The sequence below is a fragment of the Loxodonta africana genome, chromosome 10, assembly GCF_030014295.1.
Source record: "Loxodonta africana isolate mLoxAfr1 chromosome 10, mLoxAfr1.hap2, whole genome shotgun sequence".
Lineage (NCBI taxonomy): Eukaryota > Metazoa > Chordata > Mammalia > Proboscidea > Elephantidae > Loxodonta > Loxodonta africana.
This window is the reverse complement of record NC_087351.1, coordinates 112,980,909-113,007,636: the sequence shown is the minus strand read 5'-3', so window position 1 is coordinate 113,007,636 and position 26,728 is coordinate 112,980,909. Positions and strand designations below refer to the sequence as shown.

Below are 26,728 nucleotides of genomic sequence, written 5' to 3'. Positions count from 1 at the left end.
CTCCCATTAAACCAGAGAGTCATGCTAGTTACAGTTCCCAGGATGCAGACGGTGTATCAATGGGAGGGTAGTGTGGAGAGCTGAAAGATGACAGGCTTAGCCCTGCTGCGCCTTTTAATTCTAGTTCAGAGCCAAGCCCTTACCTCTCTTTTAAGATCAGAGATTCAAGAGGGAGAATAAATGTGGGGTTGTGATAGTTAAGCAGATCTAACAAGCAGTATGATAACTAGATAGAACTGTGACAAAAAAAAGAAATAGCAGAAAGGAAAGAAGGAAAAAAAATTAGCAGAATATTGCAGCATTCTCGTGAAATAAGTTTAAACTATAACATCTGATGATTTTAATTCTAGGGTCAGGATGGTACTGTTTAGCACAGTGTTGTCATAGCGGTTAGCCTTTCCAAAGACCAGCTAGGGACAATTTTAATGGCAGACTAGGTGTGACGAAGACAAGTACCCATGTAAAATCCTAACAACTCAACGAAAAACTTTGGCCCCTAGCTGTTGCTTCCCAGATCTGTGATTGATCGGCTAAATTGAAAAGTATTCACCTTCCAGGAGCTTCACAAATGTGAAGTTACCTTTAGTAAATAAAATAATCATTTTCAATCAAGCTGAAAAATTCATCTTTCAAAAAACAATATATACTTTCTAAAAATGAAACCACATCTTGGGATTGTTAAAAATATGCATTCACATTACATCCATGACTGTTCCCCAATGTTATTGCATGCCTGTTAGGGGTCTGATGTATTTGGCGCTATTCGTAGTTTGGTATCCCTTAAATTAGTGAAATTGATGGCAATAGTTGTATAGAATTTTATTGCCGTGCCTGTTGAATAAAGCTGATATCTCCTCAGCTCTTAAAGAAGAGATTTTGTCTTGACCCACACACACAAAGCTACGGGTACAGGGGTCGAGACTGTCGCAACAACCTCTACCTGCTTCCGACGGGCGAGACCGTGTATTTTATCGCCTCGGTGGTGGTCTTGTACAACGTGGACGAGCAGCTTCAGAGGCATTATGCTGGCCACAACGATGACGTCAAGTGGTAAGTCCTCCATATTCACCGGCGGAGATAGTATGCTCAGAAAGAGCTCAGTATTGGGATATTATGAAAGAGAAGAAAAGAGGTCTGAGGAAACAGGATCTGTGGGGAAACCTTCTTTGTTTCCTAAAAAACAACAACAAAAATTAGTTGCTTTCGAGTCCATCCCAACTCGTGGCAACCCCATGTGTGTCAGAGTAGAACTGCTTGGTAGGGTTTTCATGGCTGTGACCTTTGGAACCAGATCACCTTTCTTCCAAGATGACTCCGAGTGGATTTGAACCGCCAATCTTCCAGCATTTAACCGTTTGTACCACCAAGGGACTCCTAGCTACTAGACAACATGAGGCTGCTAGACAACACGAGGCTACTAGACAACACGAGGCTACTAGACAACAAAAAAGTTGGCTAAGACAACTTTTATTTTTGTTTTTCTATGCTCACAACACGTGATCTTAATCAATCGTATCACCTAAACAAATAGCTCCAGTAGACTTCTGTTTGGAGGCCTCTGTAATGACATATCACATGTTAAAGGCTTCTAATTTGAGTCTTTATTTTTTAAATACAAATGTTTTGCCTTGTATTTATGGCTGGTCTGCTGTACCCGTAATTCATTTACAGCTTTTCGTAGGGATTGAATGTATCTTGGAAGGATGGGTAGCTGAATAGATGGGTTTATGTATTTGTATTGTCCTAGATCCTTGGTCAATTACAAAAAAACCTGTTGGCAAAAGATTAGTACATCTTTGCTATCTGAGGTACACAAAATGACTTGTTATTAAAGGTTGTAGGCTAATTAAGTGGTTCTGAGATTGAAATGTTATTTTCTCAGCAATGGATGCTTTTTCCCGGAGTTTCAAAATTCTTGAGAAGGAATAAAGTAAGATTAAATGAAAGATCCCCCAGTTGTCTAAAGTCACTGGGGAGCTGAGAGACTTTATTCTGAATCTGTAAGGAGTTATATGTTTGAATGTGTGTCTAGATTATATCTGATCAAGGGGAAAGGAAAGCTTACCTTTAAAGTTGAGTTTTTTGTTTTGTTTTTGTAAATATCCTTTTTTTTTTAGCCTAGCAGTTCATCCTGATAGGATCACCATAGCAACAGGACAAGTTGCAGGTACATCTAAGGATGGAAAAGTGAGTACTATTATTTTTTCATGTTTTTGTTATGAGCTGGTAGCACAAAGTAACTTTCTGAAAACATTATTTTTGCTGATTAATAAGCCTGCTAACATGTACAGTATCTGAATCCTGCTTAATCCCTCATTAGGTTTTTTTATGGAAAACTAAAAACCTTGCAATGATCTTTGAAATCACTTGAGTTCACATTAATTTCAACAAAATATTACACAGCATTGTTCTTGACTAAGGGTTCACTAATTCTTAAAATACGTACTTACATAAATAGTAAACTTTGAAATATCAAGGTCCACGTTTAACAAATACCTAAATACGAGACATTGTACCTCTTCAATGGATGTCAAACACTCTGCACGAATGCCCAGTCACCCGACTGGGGCCGTGGAGTTTGTGTCTGCAGCCATTCCCAAAGCTGCTGGGAGGGTCCCAGCACCAGTTCTGTAAGCACTTCACAGGACTTATTTATACCTTAAGGAATCAGATAGGGAACTAGTGGACATTAACAAATTAATTAATCCGAAAACAATTAAAAACTGGTTTCCCATTACTAATTTCCCACCAAACCAAACCAAAGTAAACCCACTGCCATTGAGTCGATTCTGACTCATAGCGACCTTACGGGACAGAGTAGAACTGCCCCATAGGGTTTCCTAGGCTATAATCTTAATGGGGGAAAACCTGGTGGCACAGTGGTTAAGTGCTACGGCTGCTAATCAAAGGGTCGGCAGTTCAAATCCACCAGGCGCTCCTTGGAAACTCTATGGCGCAGTTCTACTCTGTCCCATAGGGTCGCTATGAGTCGGAATCGACTGGACGGCACAGGGTTTAATCTTAATGGCAGATTGCTGGGTCTTTTCTCCCGCAGAGTGTCTGGGAGAGTTCAACCCACTGACCTTTTGGTTAGCAGCTGAGCACTTAACTACTGTGCCACCAGGCTCCTACTTACTTCCCACCTCTGTTACAATCATCTTGTCTTATCCAAAATTCTGTGTGGCTTTTTTGATAACCACTTTTGCATGCCTTATTATTCAACAATATATTACATTTTGTATCAACCTAATATTTTCTTTTAAGAAAGCATGGAGGCTACCATGTTTCAGAAAATATTTTAAGGACATTAGATTTTAAATATTAATTTTATGCTATTTTTCATTAAAATTCTACTCTTGAAGAGAGGTAACAGGAACAAAGAAAATCAGACTATTAAGTAAATACACATAAATGGAATGGAATCTTTACCTTTTTTTTTAATGTCAGGTGGCCCTTAGCAAGTTCTTTGAGTTACATGTATGTATGTATTTCCTACAATTTAAAAAAAAAGAAAAATCTTTGAGATGTGAGTGAATCATTTGTTCTCCCTCTAGTGGCTAAGAGGTGAATTTCACGTTCTGCCTTGGAAAATCAGAAGCTGTAGCACATGGAAGTGTTAAGCTCTCAGACCCAATCTTTCACTTTACTTATAAGAAAATCGTGGTCCAGAGAGGCCAAGTGCCTGCTACAGACGCCCAGCTACTTAGCAACTAGTCCACACTAGGGCCCCGCTCACCTGACCTAGTCTGCCCACAAAGTACAACATTGCTGTAGAATCTGTCAACAAATCTGATTGCTTTACGGTGGTTTCTTCTATCAGGGATTGGATAGTTAATATTAAAAATTAGTGTAACATAGAAAAGTTAATATAAATAACCTAGGACCACAGTTGAGAGGGTTTTGAATTAACCGTAACAATTCTAAATTTTATTTGTACGTATTTGATTGTCTCGTTTGCTTTTATGAGGCCCAAGAATGTTAAGCTCTTAGTAAGTTTGGTGGTGACTGTCTCCATGTCCTTGCTGTAGGCTCACACTTAGCAGCAGTATAAACTTTAAGAGAATGACCCATATACGAGATTCCATTTTTCTTGTCAATTTTCGTTTGGACGTATCTGGATGTACAAATTACAGTATCAATACAGTTATCAAGAATTGGAGATTCTAAATGTAAAATGGGTAGAACGCTACTAATGTTAAATTGGCCGCATGTGGCCATGACCTCGTGAAGCCGTTAGGAACATTTTATTTACATCAACGGGCAGACTCCTCAAATGTAGAAAGAGAGTTTTGTTTTGGCAAAATTGTAATTACTGCCCAGGTAATCTTTTTAGCTTCAAGGTAAAGATAAATTGGTATAACTGTCACAACTGATGACTGTGTTTTTTTGTTTTTTGTTTTTTTTAAAAAAAGCAACTACCACCCCACGTACGCATCTGGGATTCCGTGACGCTGAATACGCTGCATGTCATCGGAATCGGGTTTTTTGACCGAGCTGTCACCTGTATTGCATTCTCAAAATCTGTAAGTACGAGCCCTGTGAGTAACGCAGTCTCTGTCTGTAGGGAAAGAGACTCCAGTCAGGGTGGGGAGGGAGAGAGCCGACCCGCTCAGTAGCCACCCAGGTGTGCGTGCAGATTGGAATCCTGGGAGGTTCTGCTCCCCAGGCCCCCGTTGAGAGGCCATGCGTTCCCTTGGGGTTACACACTCCGAATCAGTGTTACCAGCCACTGCCAGCGTGGGGCTCGGTGATGGAAACAGATCCTACCGGGACATTACCGTTCTGGTCCTGAGGCAGTTTTGCTGGCTCCGGCCTTGACTTTCACCTGCTCCCTTCATCAGCGGCCCCCAAGGGTCTCTGTGTCCCCAGCCCGGCTGGCTCATTGCCAGCTGCAGCAGGGACGGCACAGGGCCTCGGGCTCTTCCACGCTCACAAAGGGCATTGGTGGCCCCACAGATCCGCCCTTGTGCTTCTTGGGCCATTCTGAATCTTCCGTTCGCGCACATGTGTGCGTGTTCACACACAAGCGTCTGTGCTCCAGCGCGTTTGTGCCTTCTGCCATCTGAAGGTTTGCCTAGTCACAGGGTGACAGACCCTGTACCATGCATGCTGTGGGCCACTGTCTCCTGGGGAGGGGCTTGCAGCTCGCTTTGAGGCCAGTTTAAGGGAACCTGGTGGGGAGGAGCAACCCTCTGACACCTCTGTCCCCTGCTCCTATCCCTTCACCGCCCCCTCCCACCCTGTTCACCTGCTCTCACATCTGGACAAGTAAGGTTTCAAAGGGAGTGGGTAAGTATTCTTTAACCAAAATGTAGAGGCTCCTTTTTAAAAGTAAAATTAATGTTCGTTTTTAGTCATGTTCAACCCATTTTATTCTCAAAGGTAGTTTCCCTGTGAATACCTTTCTCTTCCAGAACGGAGGAAGCAACCTGTGTGCCGTGGACGACTCCAACGACCACGTGCTGTCTGTGTGGGACTGGCAGAAGGAGGAAAGGCTGGCCGAAGTGAAGGTCTCACCCACATCTTCTGTTGGGCGACATTACCTGCTCCTGTGTGGAGCCCATCTGGCTCCCCTTCCCCTTCCGGCTGGCCCTAGCCCTCTTGCCTGTTTCTCTTAATGGGCTGCCTACCCCTATCCACAGCCCTCAGGTGTGACCCCCGCTCCTCTCCCCTCATGGGCGTCCATTCCCAAGTCTTGTCAAGTTTTCTCACAATGTCTGGAAGCTTTTTCCTTCCTCACTTTGCAGCCGCCACCTTTTTAATTCCTGCATGTGTTCATTTATTCCTTCACTCATTCATTCCACAAATTCGGGTGTCCCCTGCGCACTGGGACTGTGCAGGTTGGCGCTGGGCGTCATGACAGGCGAGGTGTGCTCGCTGCCCCTGAGGCTGTCCAACTGGGGAGGGGACACGTACAGGAGCGGGTGCCGCCAGCCTGAGGCTGAGGTAAAGATCGGTGCAGCCAGCGAGGGGGTGTCCAAAGCTGAGTGGACTCAGAAAAGACCAGCAAGTGCACTGGTCTGTCTCAAGTACCCCACAGGGACTTGTCCTGCGGCAGCCCCCTTTGGACTTCTCTGGGCCAGCCCTAGTCCGCTTGGCCACAATACATCAAGTTAGCGTTCCTTCAACACTTTTCTGTTTCCTGCCTATTAAGTCCATCATTGGATCCTATTATTATAGAATTCTCATCAGATTTCCCATCCTGGCAACCATTAGCCTTCGAGAAGCCACTTATCTAACATTAGAATTACGTTAGAAATCCTTCCTTCTCTGACTTTCTCTGTCATCTCTTAGATGCAGACCTAGTGTTCTCCTCAGGCAATTTTCCTACACCTGTTTTCATGCTGTAAAACCCCAAACCAGACCTGTTGCCATGGCGTCGATTCAGACTCATAGTGACCCCATGTGACAGAGTAGAACTGCCCCATAGGGCTTCCTAGGCTGTAATCTTAATGGGACCAAATCACCAGGTCTTTTCTCCCGTGGAGTTGCTGGTAGGTTCAAACCACTGACCTTCGGTTGGCAGCTGAGCGCTTAACCACTGCACCACGAGGGCTCCTTTTCATGCTATAGCCCTGGCTTTTTACATTCTGGTCAGGTAGCTAAATTCTTCTTGCTACCTTGCTGGGTAGCATGGAATTAATCAGAGGCTAGTTATTACTGAGTTTCAAGAATGTGTAGTTGAATGACCAAGCAGAAGGAACAATCAGGGTCACCTTTATCAAACCAGGGGGCAAGTCCTGGAAATCAAGACTGGGGTAGTGGTGAGGTGGGACCAAGAGTCGGAGCCATAACACTGGACCCAGGCATGGCCACCAAACCATGGGCAGAGCCCAGGGGTCAGAGCCAGGAGGGCCTCCCAGGGAAATGGCACAGCCAAAGTCAGCAGGAAGAGAGGGACTGTATAAAATCCAGGCTCCTGGGTCCTTCCCTGGAGATTTCAATCCACCAGATGAGAGATGAGGCCTAGAGGTCTGCATTTTAACTCACATCTGGCGATTCTCTGGTCCTGCCAGGGTTGGGCAGCCCTGCCTGCAGGCTCTTAAACTCTTAGCTGCCCTGAGTTTGCTCCTTCCGAGAAAGCATTCTGCTGGCTGCGCTTAGCCAGCTCCTGTGCTCAGCCCTGGCACAGAGAGGACCAGGGCATGGCCTGTCCTCAGGGCACAGCCCCGTGTACCTGTGCAGCACTGCTGCTGCGTACGGTGGTCCGATGCAAGGAGCCAGAGGAGACCGTCCGCTTCCTTTGCACAAAATGGGTGGGACCAGGGAGGCCCTGAGGGCTTCCCCCAGGTAACTCAGGGAGCATTCATACAGGTGCAGTCAGATGGGAGGGCAGGGCCCCTGCTGAGTGGAATACCCACATGTACACAGGCTTGCAGGGTGACATGGGGCACGTCCTCACCTCCACCTGATGCTGACTCGCAGGTTAACCGTGACCTGCCCAGCTCTGCAACCTGGTGCAGACACTCAGCTTGGCTCTGTCCCTCCCGGACTGCCGTGTTGTCATCCTCCACTCCATCCACTCCCGCTTCTGGCTGCAGATAAATAAGCTCACTCCTTGGTCCACAGACTGTTGAGAAAGTCTCAGGGCCAGGGGCTACAGTAGACTCCAGAGACACAGAGATGGCTCAGATGTGGCACCTGGCGTCAAGGGGGAGACAGCACGTCCCGTGCAGCCACAAGTCAGCTCGGGCAGTGTTAGGATGCACCTGGTGCTATGAGTCTGGAAGGGTTAGGAGGGTGTCCTGGGGGATGAGATGGTGGAACCAAGCCTGAAAGAATGAGCCAGCCTGGAAAGGGGCCGAGGAGGACAGGCCACATGACAGAGGCATGGAGGCTGGGGCAGCCAGCGTGTGTGTAGCTGAGAAGCAGCTCCGTGGGGCTGGAGTGTAAGGAGGCCGAAGAGCGGGCAGGGTCCTGGGAGGTATACGTACCTCACTACTGGGTGGTACTTCGATTTTATCCGGAACGCAATGCAGAGCCACCAGGGACGTAAACCATGGAAGTGTGTGGTTAGGGCTTCATTTGGGCAAATCTCTCTGGGTTCCATGTGGAAAATGTACTAGAGAGAGAAGAGTGGAAGAAGTGAGTCTCGTTAAGAGATTGCTGTAGTCGTCCGTGGGCAAGCGGTGAAACGTGAGTTGAGAGATACTGAAGAGGTGAGATTGACAGGACTTCGTGCATACTTGACTGTGAGTGCAGAGAGATTGTTGTTAGTTGTTGTTGAGTTGAATCCGGCTCATGGCGACCCCATGTGTGCAGAGTAGAACTGCTCCACGGGGTTTTCAAGACTGTGACCTTTCGGAAGCAGATCATCAGGCCTGTCTTCAAGGTGTCTCTAGTGGATTTGAACCACCAGCCTTTCTGCTAATAGTCAAGCGCTTAACTGGTTGTGCCACCAGGGCTCCCTGCAGAGAGAGAAGAGGGATCAAAGGTGGCTGGCTGGCTTCTAGCACGGGAGGAGGTCAGCAGTGGAGAGGAGATGGGAAGAGGAACACCCGGAAGAGAGGCTAGCTCTGTACTTGTTTAAGGCACCCAGGGGACCTGTAAGTAGAAATACCTCGTAGGCAGTGGCTTTGTGAACCTGGTGTTTAATGGGATGTGTGTGCTGGGAGAAGGAGATGGAGTTGACGGCATTTGCAGCTGGGGTGATGGGACCCACAGGGCTTAGATCATCAAGGAAAGCCCATAGAGGCAGGATGGTGAGCCAAAGGCAGGCCCATCCAGAGAGGCCATGAGGACAAGGAGAAAGAATGCTGAAAGGAAACCCAAAAGAGGTGGGCAGCTTCGCAGCAAGGGGAGAAAGTGTTTCACAGTGGTTCCGTGAGATAGGGCCTGGAAAGCAGGGTTGCATTTGACCACTCAGCGCTGCGATTTTAGTGACCATGGGCAGAGTGTTTTCCGTGGTGTGCTGGAACAGACACCAGATAGCAGTGAATTCGTGGTAAAGATGGGGTCTTTCTGTAACAAGAAAGGCTTAAACGCGTGTAAGGGCTGAGAGGGAACAGCAGTCAGGGAGGAGCAGTGCCAATCCCAGCGAGGAAAGGAGCCTGGAGTCTGGGAGGAGGTGGGACCAGACGGCTGGCCCCAGCAGAGCCATGCACCTGAGCTCAAGTGGCCTTCATAGGGCCACCCATTAGTGGTGGCTTAGCAGAGTACTTGCTGAGTCTTTCTGTAAATACCACTTGACTCTGTGTCTCTTTCTGTCTCCATGCTTCCCAGGGCAGGAACCCAACCGCCTGGTCCCTTGGGCTCTACCAGTGGGCTGGACATCAGGAAACACTGGGCTTGTTGCCTTTGTTGGCCTGACCCAGTTTCTGAATAAACTAGCACGATTTTTATCTTCCTGACTACTGCTGGTTTGGGTCATTTGGTAATTTATCACTTCTAAGGGGCAGTAGAAGAAAAATGTTGACATTTTTACTAGAAATTTTCGGATTTTTAAATTAGTTATAGGTAATTCTTAGATTTTTTTTTTCCAGCTTAGAAAAACACTGCTCTGTGTGTTTTTAAGTAAATGTAAAATTGCTGTATTGCAATCACTATAATAGAGAAGTATAAACATTTTCAGTAAGACATAAAATTAAAAAAAATTTTTTAAACATGTACTGGTTTGCACAAATATCTAAACACCATGAAAATCCTTTACCAGGCAGCCACCCTCCTCTCCGCCACCGGTGTTTTTTGATCATTACTGATAAATAGGTAAAGAGAAAAACCAATTAAAATGCTTAAACTATCTCAGTAATTGACATAAATGCTTGCTTTCTATTTTAAAAACAAATAAAGAGTCCTATTTTAGAAATGCCTACCACTGGGGGGAAAAAAACGGCTCTGGGTCCTTCAGCTGTGCCCTAGATAAACTTGTTATTTACAGTGAGTTGTATTTGAGAATGGTTTCACACTTCAGTTTCATCTACAATGACCCTAAAAATACCTTCAATGATATATATTATTTTCTTCATCATTTTCACTAGTAATGATCTATGTCTTTGCCTTGAAAATATTTCACATGGTTCCATTTTGGTTTCCTTTCTACTAAGAATTAGTACTTTTACCGTATACGTCACACAGCACGTTACTCACGTCTGTAAGAATGCCTGGCGTGGTCCCTGCTACCAGTGGGCACAAAGTAAACGTACGAATAACATTTATGGCAGGATGAATTCAATGTGGGGAGAATCAAAAGACATACCGCTGGACTCGGATAAGTTATCTCTGTGTGGCTCAGACTTAGATTTTGCTTATTTTCTTAACTCTCTGAAGTGGCTTGAGGCATTTGGTTCTCTTGTTTCTCTTACAGTGTTCTAACGAAGCCGTGTTTGCCGTGGATTTCCACCCCACGGACACCAACATAATAGTTACCTGTGGAAAATCACATCTCTACTTTTGGACACTAGAAGGAAGCTCTCTTATTAAGAAGCAAGGATTATTCGAGGTAAAGTTACATTACGTTTTAACTTTATGGGTGGTACATGGAACCAGCTAGGTTTTAAGGGAGCTTGAGGCCTCCCAGTCTTAAAAATTGTTTTAATTGATAAATCTAGGGTATATCTGGGGGGTGTGGTGATGAAAACTGTTCCTTGGACCCTGACATGGTTGGGGAGCCCCTGTGTCCTGTGGGTAACACTGGTGATGCTGAGGAAGAGGGTGGCCCAGCCGGGGGAGAAGAGCCAAGAGAGGAGACAGGCAGCGTCTCCACCGTGGTGCGGCTGGTCACGCAGAGCATGCAAACCAGGGCACTCACGAAGACGGGCATCGCAAAGGGTGACAGACATCTGTGTGCCTTTTGTCTGGCTGTTTGGGGGCCTTATGAGAGGGGGACACCAGGGGACAGCACTTCTTCCTGCCCACTGGGCCATTTGCCACCACCACCCAGAGGCTAATTTAGAGGGTGACTCCATTGTGGTGCTAGGGCTGTGTTCTTCAGGTGGTAGCTGTGGTGACACAGCCTTAATGACCTTCAGCACCCTCCTTGGCTTCAACTATCTGCAGGTGCATAACCACCGAGCCACTTGTAGTTGCCAGAAATGTCTTTATTTTAGAGCAAGTAATCTCATGGCATAAATTTTGTGATGGTAAATGAAATGAAAGGCACACAGTGTGGTTACAGAAGCCGACACCATGCAACCTGTAGTTCTAGATACGCTCACTACAAATGAAAGGATGCCTTGGTTAAATGTATATGTTTATAACGTTCTGCAGAAACAAGAAAAGCCAAAGTTTGTCCTCTGCGTGACTTTCTCTGAAAATGGTGACACCATTACTGGAGATTCGAGTGGCAACATCTTAGTCTGGGGAAAAGGTAACAAGCGACCGTTCCCAGAGCAAACGTTTGATGGTGTTATCACTAGGAGGTCAGATATAATGTCTCTAATAACTGCCCATTGATAAAATTTACAGGATTACTATTAAATTCCAAGTTAGGTGGGTTCGTGCGTACAAGTGTGTGTTTGCACGCGTGGGATTTGAAATCATAAAAGTAGAGCATGAAGAAACAAGAACAGCAAGAGTTACTGACCTTACATCATTTTAAAAGCCTCTTAAACCCAAGATATTGTGATGGATTAATAACTTTATCAGGAGATCTTTTAAAAATTATAATGATGAAATTATCCATAACTGTACAGCTATAAAATATTAGAATAATTTTTCTGATTCACAGCATTGGGCAGACATTTATTAAGTGGTAATTATATGTGCACAGCAGTGGTTTTGCCATTTTTAAAGAGATTGCTGATATGTTTATGTTCTAATTATATACAATTACCGTTTATATATCATAAATTGTAATATGTAATAAATTTATTACACAATACAGATAATGCTTCTTTAAATCTGTAACAGTTTTTGAAGCATTTTCTCACCTAATAATCTTATTTGATCCTAATAATAGCCTCTGTGGAGTAAGCAGATTAGATACCATCACACTTGTTTTAAACTGAATCTCGGACAGTTTAAATAATTTGCAGAGTATGTCATAGCTAGTAAGAAGGCAGGGAGGAAAGGAAGTGTAACTTTTGTAGCATCCCTGCCGCTCTTGGGGCTAGGTGTTTTGTACATCGTTGTGTTTAATCCCTGGACAACCCCGTGAGGTAAGCAGTAACCCTACTCCACAAAGGTGGAGACTGAGATGTAGAGCAGTAAGTAACTTGTCCAGAGGCACTCAGCTCACAAGGCTGTTGCTGCACACCGTCAGCCGATTCTGACTCACAGCGACCTATGTGACAGAGTAGAACTGCCCCGTAGGGTTTCCTGGACTATGATCTTTGTAGGAGCAGATCGCCAGGTCTTTTCTTCCAATGAGCTACTGGGTAGGTTCGAACCGCCAACCTTTTGGTTAGCAACCAAGCACTTTAACCACTGCGCCCACAGAGCTCCTTACGGGCTGTATAGCTGGGATTTAAACTCAGAGTCCGTGTCCTTAGCCGACTGTGCTCCCACTAAGCATACCAAGCCTGTGTACCTACTCGTCTGCCAGCAACTGGTTTGGCTTTTACACGTCGGGCTCTTTATTAATTTATGTTACAGTGATGTTATAACTGACACTGTCGCATTTTAAAACAAAAGTGAAATGAGATTCGAAAAGGGTGGCCGTGAGCCCTCTGATAACATACTAATGATGGTTTTCTTGGTGTGTTTAGGTACGAATCGAATAAGCTATGCAGTTCAAGGGGCCCACGAGGGTGGTATTTTTGCACTTTGTATATTAAGGGATGGCACCCTGGTGTCAGGAGGAGGGAAAGACCGGAAACTCATTTCTTGGAATGGAAACTATCAAAAACTTCACAAGACTGAGGTAAGACAGGAAGCAGTGCTATTGAAATTTGTTTTGAACATTAAACTGTTATACTAACCAGTTTCTTTGTTAATCTGAAATATTTTGCTTACAGTTTTCAGAATTGTTTAGAAAAATTTTATTAAATGGGGGCGACATAGGGCGACATATGTCTTAAAATCATGGCGGTCTTGGCAGGTTAAGTACAGCTGCTTAGCTGGAATTGTTACTGTTGTTGTATGCTGTCAAGTGGACTCTGACTCCTAGCGACCCTATAGGATGGAGTAGAACTGCCCCAGGGGGTTTCCTAGGCTGTAAATCTTCACGGAAGCAGATCGCCAGGTCGTTTCTCCCTTGGAGCTACTGGCGGTTCAAACTGCCTACCTTTCGGTTAGCAGCTAAGCTGCTTAACCGTTGCCAGGGCTCTTTGAAATGGAATTAGATTTATAAAATTTAAGGCTGCAGCACACTTCGTAGTTAGAATATTTTTGTAATAGAACCAAAAGATTATCCACACTTTGTTTGATCATCAAAGTCTTTTTCTGACTTCTATCCTCAGTGTATTGCCTTAGGGATAGAGTCCCTGTGGTTGGACAGGGCTCTCAGCGGAGTGCCGACACTTTCTCTAGCGCCCTAGCTCCTTTTATTATCTACTTTACCCCCTTATAACCCCGTCAGCACCCCTGCATGCCAGTAGGAGCCAGAGGCAAGAAATTTAATATTCCTTCTACCCGAACCAAGCCAAACCAGTTGCCATACAGTCGATTCCATCTCCTGGTGACCCCATGTGAGCAGAGTATAACCATGCTCCATAGGGTTTACCAGGCTGTGCCTTTTGGAAGGTGATCACTAGGCATTTCTTCCAAGGCACTCCGTGGTAGGCTTCAACCGCCAACCTTTCAGTTTGCAGTTAGATGCTTAACCATTTATGTATGCCACCCACTGATCAGTCTGTTTTATAAGCAGACAGATTGCAAGGCCAGCATCAGCCTGATGGGTGGTGCCCTTCATCCTCAGCACAGAACAGACATGTTGTAGAAGGTTTCCAACTTCTCCGTCAGCTCCCCGCAGCACGGTTGCAGATCACATCCCGGAGCGCCATGGCGGGGTGTCGTGGCAGTCTGCGGGCTGGCCTTTGCTGCCCACTGCCCTTAACAAAGGCAGGCCCGCGTGCGATTTTACCAGTGTGCGATCGAAGCTGTTGTGAATTGCTAGACTCATAGACCTACCCGTGTTAAATTAACCCATTGCCGTCGAGTCCATTCCGACTCATAGCGACCCTACAGAACAGAGCAGAACTGCCCCACAGGGTTTCCAAGGATCAGCTCGTGGATTCCCGCTGCTGACCTTTTGGTTCACAGCCAAGCTCTTAACCACTGCACCACCATAATTGCAAAAATAGCTGCAGGGCCTCATCTAGTTTCTTCCAGGTTATTTACCATTGTTTTGTTTTCTGTGATTCCTCTTCCTTGGTGTGGGTTTTCATGACCTTTTCTCAGATCTGTGCTCACGCAGCAGCCTGGGAACAGGATCTGGGAGAGCAGGCCGCTTCTCCTCCTGGAACTGCAGTCCTTCAGTCCCCCAGGTCCCGCTGCGGCTCTTGGGCTTTTTACGGCGAGGAGCCTGTCTCTTTTCCCAGAGCAAATAGCTCTTGCCTCAGGCATCTTGAAGTTCTGTAACTTACTGTTTAGGTTATTCCATATGTTTACCAACATGAGCAATGGATTTTTAAACTAAATATGGTGAATTGCCAGAGAATTTACCATTTTAAGTTGCAATAAATTTTTAGGAACTTTCTGGGGGTTTTTTTGGTGGCTGTGTTATGGTATTCTTTATTTTCCACGTTTATCTGCTATGGCTGTCGGAAGCCATAACAAGTACAGAGTACACAAACCAATAGTAGTCGTTATTTGCTCGTTTTGTCAAGAAAAATGCTTTATTATGTTTTTAACAATCTCCCTCTTGCCGATGCTTGCAAGATACGCAGCATGCTTGGAGTTTAAGGTTTGGGATTTTGATCGTTTACTCACGTATGAGTGACCCCTTGATAGGAACTGTCATGATATAGAAACAAGTGTTTTAAACGACTGAGTTGTGAGAAGTAACTTAATGAGATTCCAGACGTCATCTTTTCATGTGACTTTTGTCAATGCAGATTCCAGAACAGTTCGGTCCAATACGGACAGTGGCTGAAGGCAAAGGGGATGTGATCCTGATCGGCACAACTAGGAATTTTGTTCTCCAGGGCACCCTGACCGGGGACTTCGTGCCCATCACTCAGGTGCGTTCAGGAAGGCTGTGATAACCGTTCCTAACTTCAGAGTTCCATCTGCTGCGTAAGTTGAGGAGGAAAGAGACTGATGAGAGCGATGAGGAAGTGTGCTTGAGCCATGACCATCATCCTTCAAGACTGCTGGCTGTGGATTGCAGTATTTCAGAGAGCTGCCATTTGTCTTGGTTCTCTGTAGGGTCACACCGATGAGCTCTGGGGACTTGCCATCCACGCCTCCAAGCCTCAGTTCTTGACCTGTGGACACGACAGGCGTGCCACCCTCTGGGACGCTGTCGGCCACCGGCCCGTCTGGGACAAGGTCATTGAGGTAGACAAACACGTTACATTTCCATTGTTCCTTTCAAATTTCATCTGGAACATGTTTATTTAATTTTTGCATGAGATTAGTAGTGGTATGAAATCATCCCAGAGCAGATGTTGTTTGTCTATTTAGAATTGCATTGCTTTTAACAATTGCGCCTCCATCAGTTCTTAAGTTTACTGTTGAATTTGGGGGCAGCGAGTTAGCCTCTCCAAGTTGGTTGTCAGGTTTCGTGAGTGCACAGAGTCTCTAAAGTGTCTTAAATACTGAGAGATCCTTGTTACACCCCTGCATTCTAGTCACAGCATACTTTCTGAACAGGAACTTAGGAGCTGTACTGAAAATAGGCAAACTTAGCTTATCTCTACAGCATCTGAGTTTGACAGTAAACGTAAAGGGCTTTAGCTTTAAACTCAGCATCTCTGTGAACTTTGCAGAAGGAATTCAGATGCCCCTTGCGTGTCAGAGGGCTGAACCATCCTCTCCCTTCATATAATGCAGTGCACTTATTGAGCACTGTCTGCACGCCACGTACTTCACATGTATCATCCTTAATCCTGGCAGCAGCCTGGCAAGTTCAAGTGGTTTGGTTTGGTTTTGCTTTCTAAATGCCAATTTTATTGATTATGAAATTGAGATTTAAAAAAAAACCAAACCTGTTGCCATCGAGTCGATTCTGACTGTTAGCAACCCTCTAGACAGAGTAGAACTGCCCCATAGGGCTTCCCAGACTGTAACCTTTGCATAGCAAATGGCCACATCTTTCTCCCACGGAGCAGCTAGTGGGTTCGAACTGCCAACCTTTAGGTTAGCAGCCAAGCACTTAACCACTGGGCCACCAGGGCTCCTCATTGAGACCTAGAGAAGTTAAGTAACTTGCCCAAGGTCACTATGTTTGTAAGCAACAAAGCCAGTGTTTGCACCCAGCTCAGTCTGACTCCCAAACCCAGGCTCTTTCCCCTGCATCATAAAAAAAAAATCATAGTGGGGGTCAAAAACACAGCTCTGTGTTGCTTTGCCATTAATGGCATTTGTAGTCCCACTTAAGGGAACAGCCACTCTGTAGACCCCACACGTCATCCTTTCATTCCCCCCAAAGTTGCCAGCACTTCCCAGTGTGGGAGGCCAGAGTTTTGGCCCTCTTTCCATTCACTGTCAAGGATGTGCTACTGGGCCAGAGATCGCTGTCACTGGGGGCGGGCGTGGAGTGACCCAAGGCAGCAGGCCGGGGCTGGAGGAAACAGTGCTCAGTGTTATACCTGGCCTGGTGGGGTGCAAGGGGGAACAGATAGGACTGGGGACACGTGAGGGGTTCAGGCAGGGCTGATCACAGCCCTGCAGGCAATGGGGATACAGTGGTCAGGGAGAGCGGCCTTCCCGAGGTCCCTGTTGGCACAGCAGCCCTCCTGGAGACAGTGACAGCTCCTCATCTCCCTGCCCCTTTACCAGGCTGTTAGCCACTCAGCCTGACATCTGGGGAGCAGCGCTGAGCTGGAAGCCAGAAAGAGATGCAGTTAAGTCCCGGCTTCTGTACCTGCTGGCCACACAGTAGTGGATAGAACGCCCAACCTCTCTGTGCCTCAGTTTCTTACCTCAAAAACACTCTGAGGCTCCAATGACTTGTACATCCAAGTTCCCTGTCAACAGTAAAGCTTCACATGAGCCTGGTTTTTATGTGCCTGTCATTGGCAGCCCTGAGCTTAATTATAGCTCCCACTTTGGAAAAAGCATTGAAATAATATAATTGGTATCTGAAAAGTTTTCTCCAGTCTCTGGTTTTTTTCAGTATATCTGGTAGTTTCTCAATGTATCCTTTCATTTCCATGGCTACTGTCTTTTTTTCTTGGTCTTCCTGTTATTAACCCCTCCTCACTTCCATCCATTCTAAACATCCTGCCAAATGATCTACCTAAAACAAATCCCACATGTCATTCCTTTTATTGGAAGAAGACCCACCTTCACTGCGTTCTTACTTCCTAGAGATCCAAGTCCTCACAGTGGCACTGTAGCCTGTATTACTACCATCATCCGTGACCTTTCCCGCACAGTCCAGGCTGTAAACCCACCACACGCTACCTGCTACGCCACAGATATGTTGCTCCCATACCTTTGATCATATCATTGCCCCCTCAGGCCCTGCGATAGTTTTCTAGGACTGCCGTATCAAAGTACCACAGATTGGGTGGCTTATAGAACAGAAATTTATTGTCTCATAGTTAACAGAGGCTGGGAGTCAGAAATGCAGGTGTTGGCCATGTTGATGTCGGCCATGTTGATTCCTTCTGAGGCTCAGAGAGAAACTGTCCCATGCATCTCCCGCGGCTTCTGGTGGCTCCAGGCATTCCTTGGCTTGCAGCTACAGCGTCACATGGTGTCCTTCCTCTGTCTCCCTGTCTCTTTTCTTTCTTAAGGCCACTACTCAAATAACACTGACATCATCTTCAAAGACCCTATTTCCAGTCACAGTCACGTTCACAGGTACGGGGGTTAGAACTTCAAAGTGATCTTTTTGGAGGATACAGTTCAATCCATAAAAAATCCGAACCGAAACAGTTTTGGAGTGTCTGCTTCTCACCTTCGCTGCTGATGATTCTTCCTGGAGGTCAAAGGCTTTCCCACCATGAAGCTTTCAACCATCTTTCCTAACTTCATCTCCCCCTCCCCCGGGACCCCACAGCCCTTTGTTTTGACCTGTTTCATCCATCAGCTTCCATCTTGTATCGGTTACCACACAAAAGCTAGGTTGTGCCTTACTCAACGTGGGATCCTTCCAGGGCTGCTGGAACATCTTGCCCCAACTGTGCAGTCACCCAATATCTGCATAATGGAATTGGGCACAGCAGTCACATTTCCAGACAGTCCAAGCACACTAATGTAAGACAAGATAGAAGTCAGCATAGGGAGGGTCAACTGAAGAGGCTGCCAGTATAAACCATGGCTTTCATCTGATTACTGTGGATATGAAAGGATATAAAACAAGAAGAAAAAAAGTTATGAAAGGATAAAAATATAGTATTATTGAAACATAACATTCCTCCAAGCAGAAAGGATATTTTCCTCCCTGAAGAGAAAAGAGACTCTTTAGAATGGAGCCTTGCATCCCTGAGGGACTAGAGCTGTGCTTGTGTTTATGATGCAGTCTTGTGTCTGGCCGTCAATTTACACTTCCTTTAAAATATTTTAGGATCCAGCTCAGTCTTCTGGTTTTCATCCTTCAGGGTCTGTGGTTGCAGTTGGAACACTGACTGGAAGGTAAGCCCAGGCCAGCGTAGCCTGTGTTTTCAGAGCTTACGGAAAGAGGCATTTTTTTCTTCAGCATTAGGCACAGTTTAGCTCTGAGCTGCATCTTCTCAGCTTCTAAGGAGTTTACCAAGAATTAAGTCAAAACTAGAAAGTAAAACTTCACATGTAACGGTGGTTTTCACATTTTGGACTTTTGGAAATCTGGGGAAAGCTCTGGACCCTCTCTCCTAGAAAAATGCATGCCACAACTCCACCATACATGCACATACACTCATACACATACATACACACCCCCACCACACATATACACACGCATACCTACCCATACATACACATATACACACACCCCCACCATGCATGCACGCACACCCCTACACACCCATACACATATATAAACACCCATAGACACACACATAAACTCACCCCACCACACATACACATATACACACACCCCCACCATGCATGTACATACACCCCTACACACCTATACTCATATATACACACGTACACACATTCACCCTACCACACATATATACACACCCCTCCACAATACATACACACACTCAAACACACACCCTCACATACACTCACCCCACCACACATGTACACGCACGTAATACACACACACCCCCACCACACATACACACACATACACTCATCCCACCACACACGTACACATATACACACACCCCACCATGCACACACACACACTCACCCCACCACACACACATACACATATACACAACGCACACCAATTTGCCTGCACAGAGTTCCTCAAGCCCTGCTTAGAAACTCCTGATCTGGAGGCTAGGGGAAGAACCCAGTTTTGAAATCAGGTGAGAAAGCATTTCAAAGCTCTTCTCCTGGCTGTTCTTTCAAAATTTTAGAAACTTCCTATATTGATACCTCATATTCATATCCAGCTAACCCCAAGCACCGCCTCTGTGAGGCCAGGCAGCAGGTCTGCGTTGGAATCCCAGCTGGGCTGTGGCAGCAGTGCGCCTTTGAGCCCTTGCTTAGTCTCTGTGTTTGTTTTTCTGTCAAACAGCAATAGTATCACCCACCTGGCATCCAGGCTGATGCACAGAGAGCAGCTGTGGGATGCTGGCTGGTGATAGGGGTTACTATTATTGCTTCACATACTTTGACTGCCCCTTTTTGTTGTTTATCACAGTGTATGCACTCACTTTGGTTTTAATTCAATTAACTTTGGTGGTTTCTTCCCCTCTTTTCTCTCTCAAAAAAATATACCACTTAGATCCTATTGTTATGGCTGTATAAAGTATGTATAAGGAAATAAGTCATAGGCAGCAGTGCCTTAAGAGTTGGGCACCATGTAACCAATAGAATTCATCATGAAAATCTTTGCCCAGCAACAGGCATGTACAGCTAGAGGTCAGGGCTCCACATGGAGGGCCAAAACAACCTAACCTATTGCCATCAAATTGATTCTGACTCATAACGACCCTATGGGACAGAGTAGAACTGCTCCATAGGGTTTCCAAGGAGCAGCTGGTGGATTCAAACTGCCAACCTTCTGGCTAGCAGCCTGAGCTCTTAACCACCACAACACCAGGACTCCAAAACAGATCAGAAGTGCCCTATAGGGTTTCCAAGGAGCAGCTGGTGGGTGCAAACTGCCAACCTTTTGCACCACCAGGGCTCCTGTGGAGGGCAAGGAGGCAGTAACTCCAGCTCAGTAGACCTGCTGATGGAATGTCTGCCCTGGAGGTTTGAAACATAGCAGCAGGGAGCCCACATTCCTTTTTATCCCTGATATTGTCCAGGTGCCTTACTGCCACCACTTGAGAGTGTAGCTGGCAGGAGAGTGCAGCCCTTCAGCCGTTCAGCCAACATGCACTGGGTGCTGTGTCCTTGCTAGAGGGTACAAAGCACTTTCGTATCTGCTCCAATTTGGCTTTAACATGGAGCCTCCAAAGTGGACCTGGATTCTTATCCCCATTTTACAGTTGAGGAAACTGAGCCCAGACTGAAACCCATTACCATCAATTCTGACTCATAGCAACAGAGGTTAAATTCTCCTATTGAAGACCAGTCTTCTGTGCCCTCAGTCCCTTCTTTCACCCTGCTGGTTGCACACTAACATTCACATACAGTCTAGGCTCTCAGCCTGCCTGTATCTGCACACACAGTTCGGAACATCAGCTGCCCTGGGCTTGTCTCCGCCCGATGGCCCTGGGCCCGTTCTGCCTGGCCCTGTGTGAGATCTCTGGGTAAGCTCTCGCAGGTGATCCCTTCGCTGCTTCGTCTGACCAAGGCCCTGGCTTTGGCCCATCCTTTCTGCCCAGGGCCTCTTCTCCTTGTACACGTAAACAACAAAACACGAACACTAGGAGACTCAGCCAGAGCACTGATACGAGATAGTTTTGAATGGTAGCCAGTACACTCTTCCTTTTTTAAACAAATGCTTGCATAGAAAATCTTCTTTGAGTTACAGTTGAGAATAAGCCTTCTTGTTAGGCACAGAGTATTTATTAAGCACTTATGGTTAATTGTTTCAGTAGTCTTAGTATCGTTGTAACGGTCCTTCATTTGCTTGCTAAGCAACTTACTGTACTTTTTCTCACGTTTACAACAGGTGGTTTGTGTTTGACACAGAAACAAAAGACTTGGTCACCGTTCACACGGATGGAAACGAGCAGCTCTCTGTGATGCGTTACTCTCCAGGTTGGAAAACAACCGTTCACCATGATTCCAACAGAATTGTGGAACTCTGTGTAGATGCCTTAAAGAAAAAATTTCACAAGCCTTCTCAGAGTGAAATTTAATTTATACACACACATAACTGTGCATTTAGGGGTTCTCTTCCCTTCTTTGCATCTCTTTTTTTTTAGACTATGCTTGTGTGTCTTCTAGCTTTTTATTATGAAAAATGTCAAATGTAGACAGAATTAGCCAGAATACCATGATGAGCCCCATGTACTCCTCACCAGCTTCAATCCGTATCCACTCTTACCCAGTCTTGTTTGCCTGTAGCCCCACCCACTGCCACTGGTTGTTGTTGGGTGCTGCTGAGTGGATTCCGACTCATAGCGATTCCGTGTGACAATGTAGAACTGCCCCATAGGCATTTTTTGGCCGTACACTCTACGGAAGCAGATCGTTTGGTCTTTCTCGTGCCGAGCTGCTGGGTGGGTTTGAACGCCAGCCTTTCGGTTAGCGCCTGAGCGCTGTGACCATTTGCGCCACCAGCGCAGTTCCAGACACCTTGTTTTTTTATCTGTCAATATTGCTATATTTAGGTCTAAATGACGAAGACTTATTAACAGCATTATGGAGGTGTAATTTACGTGCAGTAACTCACCCCTGGTAAGCATACAATTTGGTGATTTTTCATAAACCCATAGAGTTGTGTGCCCATCACCACAATCGGTTTTAAAACCTGTTCATTACCCCAGAATGTCCCCTCGTGGCCGTTTAGCAATTAATCCCCACCCCTCCCCCAGCCCGAGACAACCACAATCTGCTCTGTGTCTCTACAAATTTCCTTTTCTGGACATTTCATCTCAGTGGGATCATACAATATGTAGCCTGCTGCATCTGGCTTCTTTCACTTAGAATAATGCTTCTAGATGAATCCATGTTATTGTGCCTAGCAGAACTTTATTCCTTTTTAATTGCTGAATGGTATTCTGCTTTCCAGATATACTGCTTTTTATTTATCCATTCATCGGTTAGTGGACGTTTAGGCTGTTTTTAGTTTTTAGCTAATATGAATAATGCTGCTATGAACATGACTCAAAAAAAGGTCCACACACGGTCATCGGTGGATAGTCTTCTAATGCAGAGGTATCCTGTCTCACTCTCCCTCTTTCCCTCCCTCTCCTGCAGTGTATTTGTTGAAGAAACGTTCATTTCTCCTGTAGCATTTTCCACAGTTTGGCACTGGCTGACTGCATCTCCATGTTGTGTAGCTTGTTCCTCTATCCCCCGTCTTTCCTATAAAGTGATTTTTGGATCTAGAGGCTAGATCATAGTCAGGTTCTGTGTTTATGGTGTGTTGTTCTTACAGGAACCACGTGACGTCTGCTCATCTCTTTTTTGTGTGGTATTAGCAGTTGTTGATGTTCAATCCATAGATCCATAAAGGGTTGAAAATGATTGACATCCCAGTTTCAGCTCTTCTCCATTTATGAGCTGCAGCACTCTAAAGAAAAACTTCCTTCCATCTGCTATTTGGCTACCCAGTGTTAGAGTTCGTATAGGAAAGTCATGATAGATGCTTGATTTCTGTGACTTTATTTACCAATTTCAGATTAGTGAGTTTTTTCTGCCTCCTCTGACAGTGACCAATTGGTGGCGGTGGTTTTGGTGTCATTATGAGTTTAAATATATTGGATCTGTCCCCGGAGCGCTGGTGGCACAATGATTAAGTGCTTGGCCGCTAACCAAAAAGTCAGCAGTTGGAACCCATCAGCCACTCCACGGGAGAAAGATTACAGCCTTGGAAATCCTGTGGGGCAGTTCTGCTCTGTCCTGTAGGGTCCCTGTGAGTCGGAATCAACTCAACAGCAATGGGTTTGGGTTTTTTGGTTTTGATATATTTCATTCTGTTACATTCAAAATAGATGGAACAATTTATCCATCTTTGGCCAACGGAAGCCACTTCAGGTTGAGTCCTGGTCCTCTGACCTGAACTTAACCAAACCACACCCATTGCTGTCAAGTCAGTTCTAACTCATAGGGAACTTATAGGACAGGGTAGAGCTACCCCACAGGATTCTTAGGCTATAATCTTTACGGGAGCAGATTGACAGGTCTTTGTCCTGTGGAGCACCTGGTGGGTTTGAACTGCCGACCTCTTGTTTAGCAGCCGAGCACTTAACCATTGCGCCACCAAGGCTCCTTGACCTGACCTTAGTGGTCTGTAAAGCTTGCTCTTTGGCATAAGTTGCCAGAGGGTCATCTTACCCATCACTTACCTCAGACCTGTATCAGCCATTTCTCCAAGGTGTTGTTTTAGTCCCTGGAAATACTTGGCAAAGACCAAGCTGCCAGCAATTCATTATTTTTCAGTTTTTCAGAATCTCCTCCTCTATAATCTGATTAGCGGTGCCATCTCTGCCTCATAGTGGGGCTGTGCTCTTGAGACTACCTCATAGAAAAAGCAGCATTTCTGGATGCTTTCCTGTGCCTGAACGAAGTTCATGGCTTCTTGGCCTCAACAGACAGCTGCCCCAGGCACCGTGGGAGCCTGTTCTCCACGTTGAGAAGGAGCTCGCTTGACTCAGAATGCCTTTTCTCTGTGTTGAGAAGGAGTTCACTTAACCCCTAAATACCTTTCATTTATGACCTTTGAGGCTCATGTTTCATTGTTAAGTCAGCTGGTATTCTGCATCCTTTTGTGGTTGTCTCATCATTTCCTTAGTTGTTTTGAACCTCTGGTAAGGCCAAGAGGGTCTTGTCTACTGCCTCTTCCCTGGAAAGCCCTCAGATGTCTGTCAGCTCCTGCTAACCTGAACGGGATCTCTGTGGGAGCGTGCCTCATTTCTTGTCAGTGATATTAATGACTATCCCCTGGAAACCACAGAGCTCTTCCTGCTGGTGACTGCCCTAGGCTTCGGAGCCCCTAGCCCAAGACCATGTGGGGCAAAGGCAAGAGCCCCGGGCCAAAGCCAGGACAGCCTGTGTTTGAGTCCAGTGCCCTCTCTTCAGTAGCAAGGTGACCCTTGTCAAACCACACAGCAGGTGACGGGGAGGCTCAGCTGAGAGAGAAGCTGTGAATATGCTTTTTGAAGAGCAGAGCTTTGTGCTGATGTCATGGGTGATGGTGACGTCACCACCAGCAAAGGCAGTGTTGGTGGCCCCAGGGGTTTGGCCCAGAGCCCTGTAAGGGTGTTGTTGTTGTTGTCAGGTGCCGTTGAATCAGTTCTGATTCATGGCAACCCTGTGTACAACAGAATGGAAGGAACACTGCCCCGTCCTGTGCCCACAGCCGTTGTTGTGCGTGAGCCCGCTATTGCAGCCACCGCATCAGTCCATCTCGTTGAGGGTCTTCCACTTTTTCGTTGACCCTTTACCAAGCATGATATCCTTCTCCAGGGACTGCTCTCTCCTGACGCCCTAAGGGTAGGGTCCTATTTCGTTCTGCACTGCATGCCCAGTTCCTAGCGTAGGGTCTAATACGTAGTAGGTGCTCAGTAAAGATTTGTTGACTGTGTGAACGTAGACGTAAGTACAGGGCAAATGACTATAGTACAAAGCAGAACGTGACTAGCACTGTGCGAATTCTGGTTGCACACAGATTTTTTTGGCCCATATTGTCATTGTTAGCTGCCATTGAGTCAGTCCTTGACTCATGGTGAACCCATGTTACAGTGTAGAACCGTTCCATAGGGTTTTCTTGGCTGTAATCTTTATGGAAGCAGTTTGCCAGGCCTTTCTTCCATGGCACTGCTGGATGAGTTCGAACTGTCAACCTTTAGGTTAGTAGTTGAGCACAAACCATTTGTGCCACTGGGCTCTTGCTGGCCTATAGACTATACCATTACAGATTACTGGTTCCATTTTGGATTCAGGTATTTACATATTTGTAAATAAAAAGATTAAAAGCATTAGACCCCCAAACACAGTCTGCCATAGACATGAAATTTCATGAGAAAGCTGCCAAAATGCCAGCATTTTGAACTGGATGCCGGCCCATCTTCCAGGTAGCTCCCTGAGCTGTGAGATGCTAAGAAGAGAAGGCATTGTGAAATTCTGAAGGCTTTATTTATCATTCTCTAAGTCTCAGGAAAGTTCTGGACGTTGTGATAGCTGCCTGAGTAAAAGCTAATGGCTCTAGAGCTTTTTAAATGCCACCAACTCAGCAGGATGCTGGGAAGGGCCAGTAAGCCCCCAGCTGCCGAGTAAATGTTACTTTTGAATTGGTGACACAGGCAGACGCTTACCCATCACACAGACCGGTTAGATGATGGAGCTTCAGGATGAATTGGGGCTACCTGGCAAATCCTCTTTAGGTTGGAGGCATGGGGTGTGGGGCTGAGCAGTTCCCTCATAAAGTTAAACTGTGCAGTCAGAATCTTTGACAGCAGGATTGAGGACCTACATCTTTCAGATGATTTCTTGATTCTTTGGACATTTGGACATCCTTGGGTAGTACAAATGACTAAACACTTGGCTGCTAACCAAAAGGTTGGCAGTTCAAGTCCACCCAGAGGTATCTCAGAAAAAAGGCTTGGCGATCTACTTCTGAATCACCAGCCGTGGAAAACTCTGTGGAGCACAGTTCTACTCTCATACACGTGGGGCCACCATGTGTGGAGCACAGTTCTACTCTCATACACGTGGGGCCACCATGTGTGGAGCACAGTTCTACTCTCATACACGTGGGGCCACCATGTGTGGAGCACAGTTCTACTCTCATACACGTGGGGCCACCATGTGTGGAGCACAGTTCTACTCTCATACACGTGGGGCCACCATGTGTGGAGCACAGTTCTACTCTCATACACGTGGGGCCACCATGTGTGGAGCACAGTTCTACTCTCATACATGTGGGGCCACCATGTGTGGAGCACAGTTCTACTCTCATACACGTGGGGCCACCATGTGTGGAGCACAGTTCTACTCTCATACATGTGGGGCCACCATGTGTGGAGCACAGTTCTACTCTCATACACGTGGGGCCACCATGTGTCAGAGTGAACTCAATGGCAACTGGTATTTTAGGTCTCACGTGGCTTCTGGTGAGCACTTTGTCTAGAATTGGTTGTCTGTATTTATTAGGCAGGCAGGACAGGTTTATATATTCATGAATGAATGTAGGCAAAATAGTGAGGATTTGAGGCCAGGGTGGCCGACCTCAGAGCCCACGACTTATCCACGAGCTCCCCGTCATCCTAGGCAGTTGCAGCAGGGAAGGTGCCAAGGAAATGAGGGGAGTCACTTGGAGAAGGCAGAGGTCTTTCATTTTGGGACATTGGGGGGTCTGGTACGGGGGTACCCTCTGAGGAAAGGAGCCTTCCCACCTGAACCCAGTGCACTGCCCTTCCTGGGCCCTGCGTCCCTGTTCACAGCGCCCTGCAGGATACTCCAGATGCAGCCAGGAAGTGGGGGGGAGGGGCAGGTGCTGAGGAACTGGAGACTCTGG

The 26,728-nt window shown here is 46.1% G+C and overlaps 1 protein-coding gene across 3 annotated transcripts in view; it reads left to right on the top strand.

Annotated features, from left to right (window-relative positions):
- The window catches only part of EML1 (EMAP like 1), a 155,265-nt gene that overhangs the window by 119,283 nt on the left and 9,254 nt on the right, over positions 1–26,728 (top strand). For all 3 annotated transcript variants that reach the window (XM_064292985.1, XM_064292984.1, XM_064292986.1), the window contains 11 exons: positions 901–1,050; positions 2,118–2,187; positions 4,413–4,523; positions 5,415–5,510; positions 10,304–10,438; positions 11,206–11,305; positions 12,645–12,799; positions 14,934–15,059; positions 15,247–15,378; positions 18,557–18,624; positions 21,215–21,303. In XM_064292985.1, the coding sequence (XP_064149055.1) occupies positions 901–1,050; positions 2,118–2,187; positions 4,413–4,523; positions 5,415–5,510; positions 10,304–10,438; positions 11,206–11,305; positions 12,645–12,799; positions 14,934–15,059; positions 15,247–15,378; positions 18,557–18,624; positions 21,215–21,303 (1,232 nt within the window). The remainder of the gene's footprint in view (positions 1–900; positions 1,051–2,117; positions 2,188–4,412; positions 4,524–5,414; positions 5,511–10,303; positions 10,439–11,205; positions 11,306–12,644; positions 12,800–14,933; positions 15,060–15,246; positions 15,379–18,556; positions 18,625–21,214; positions 21,304–26,728) is intronic.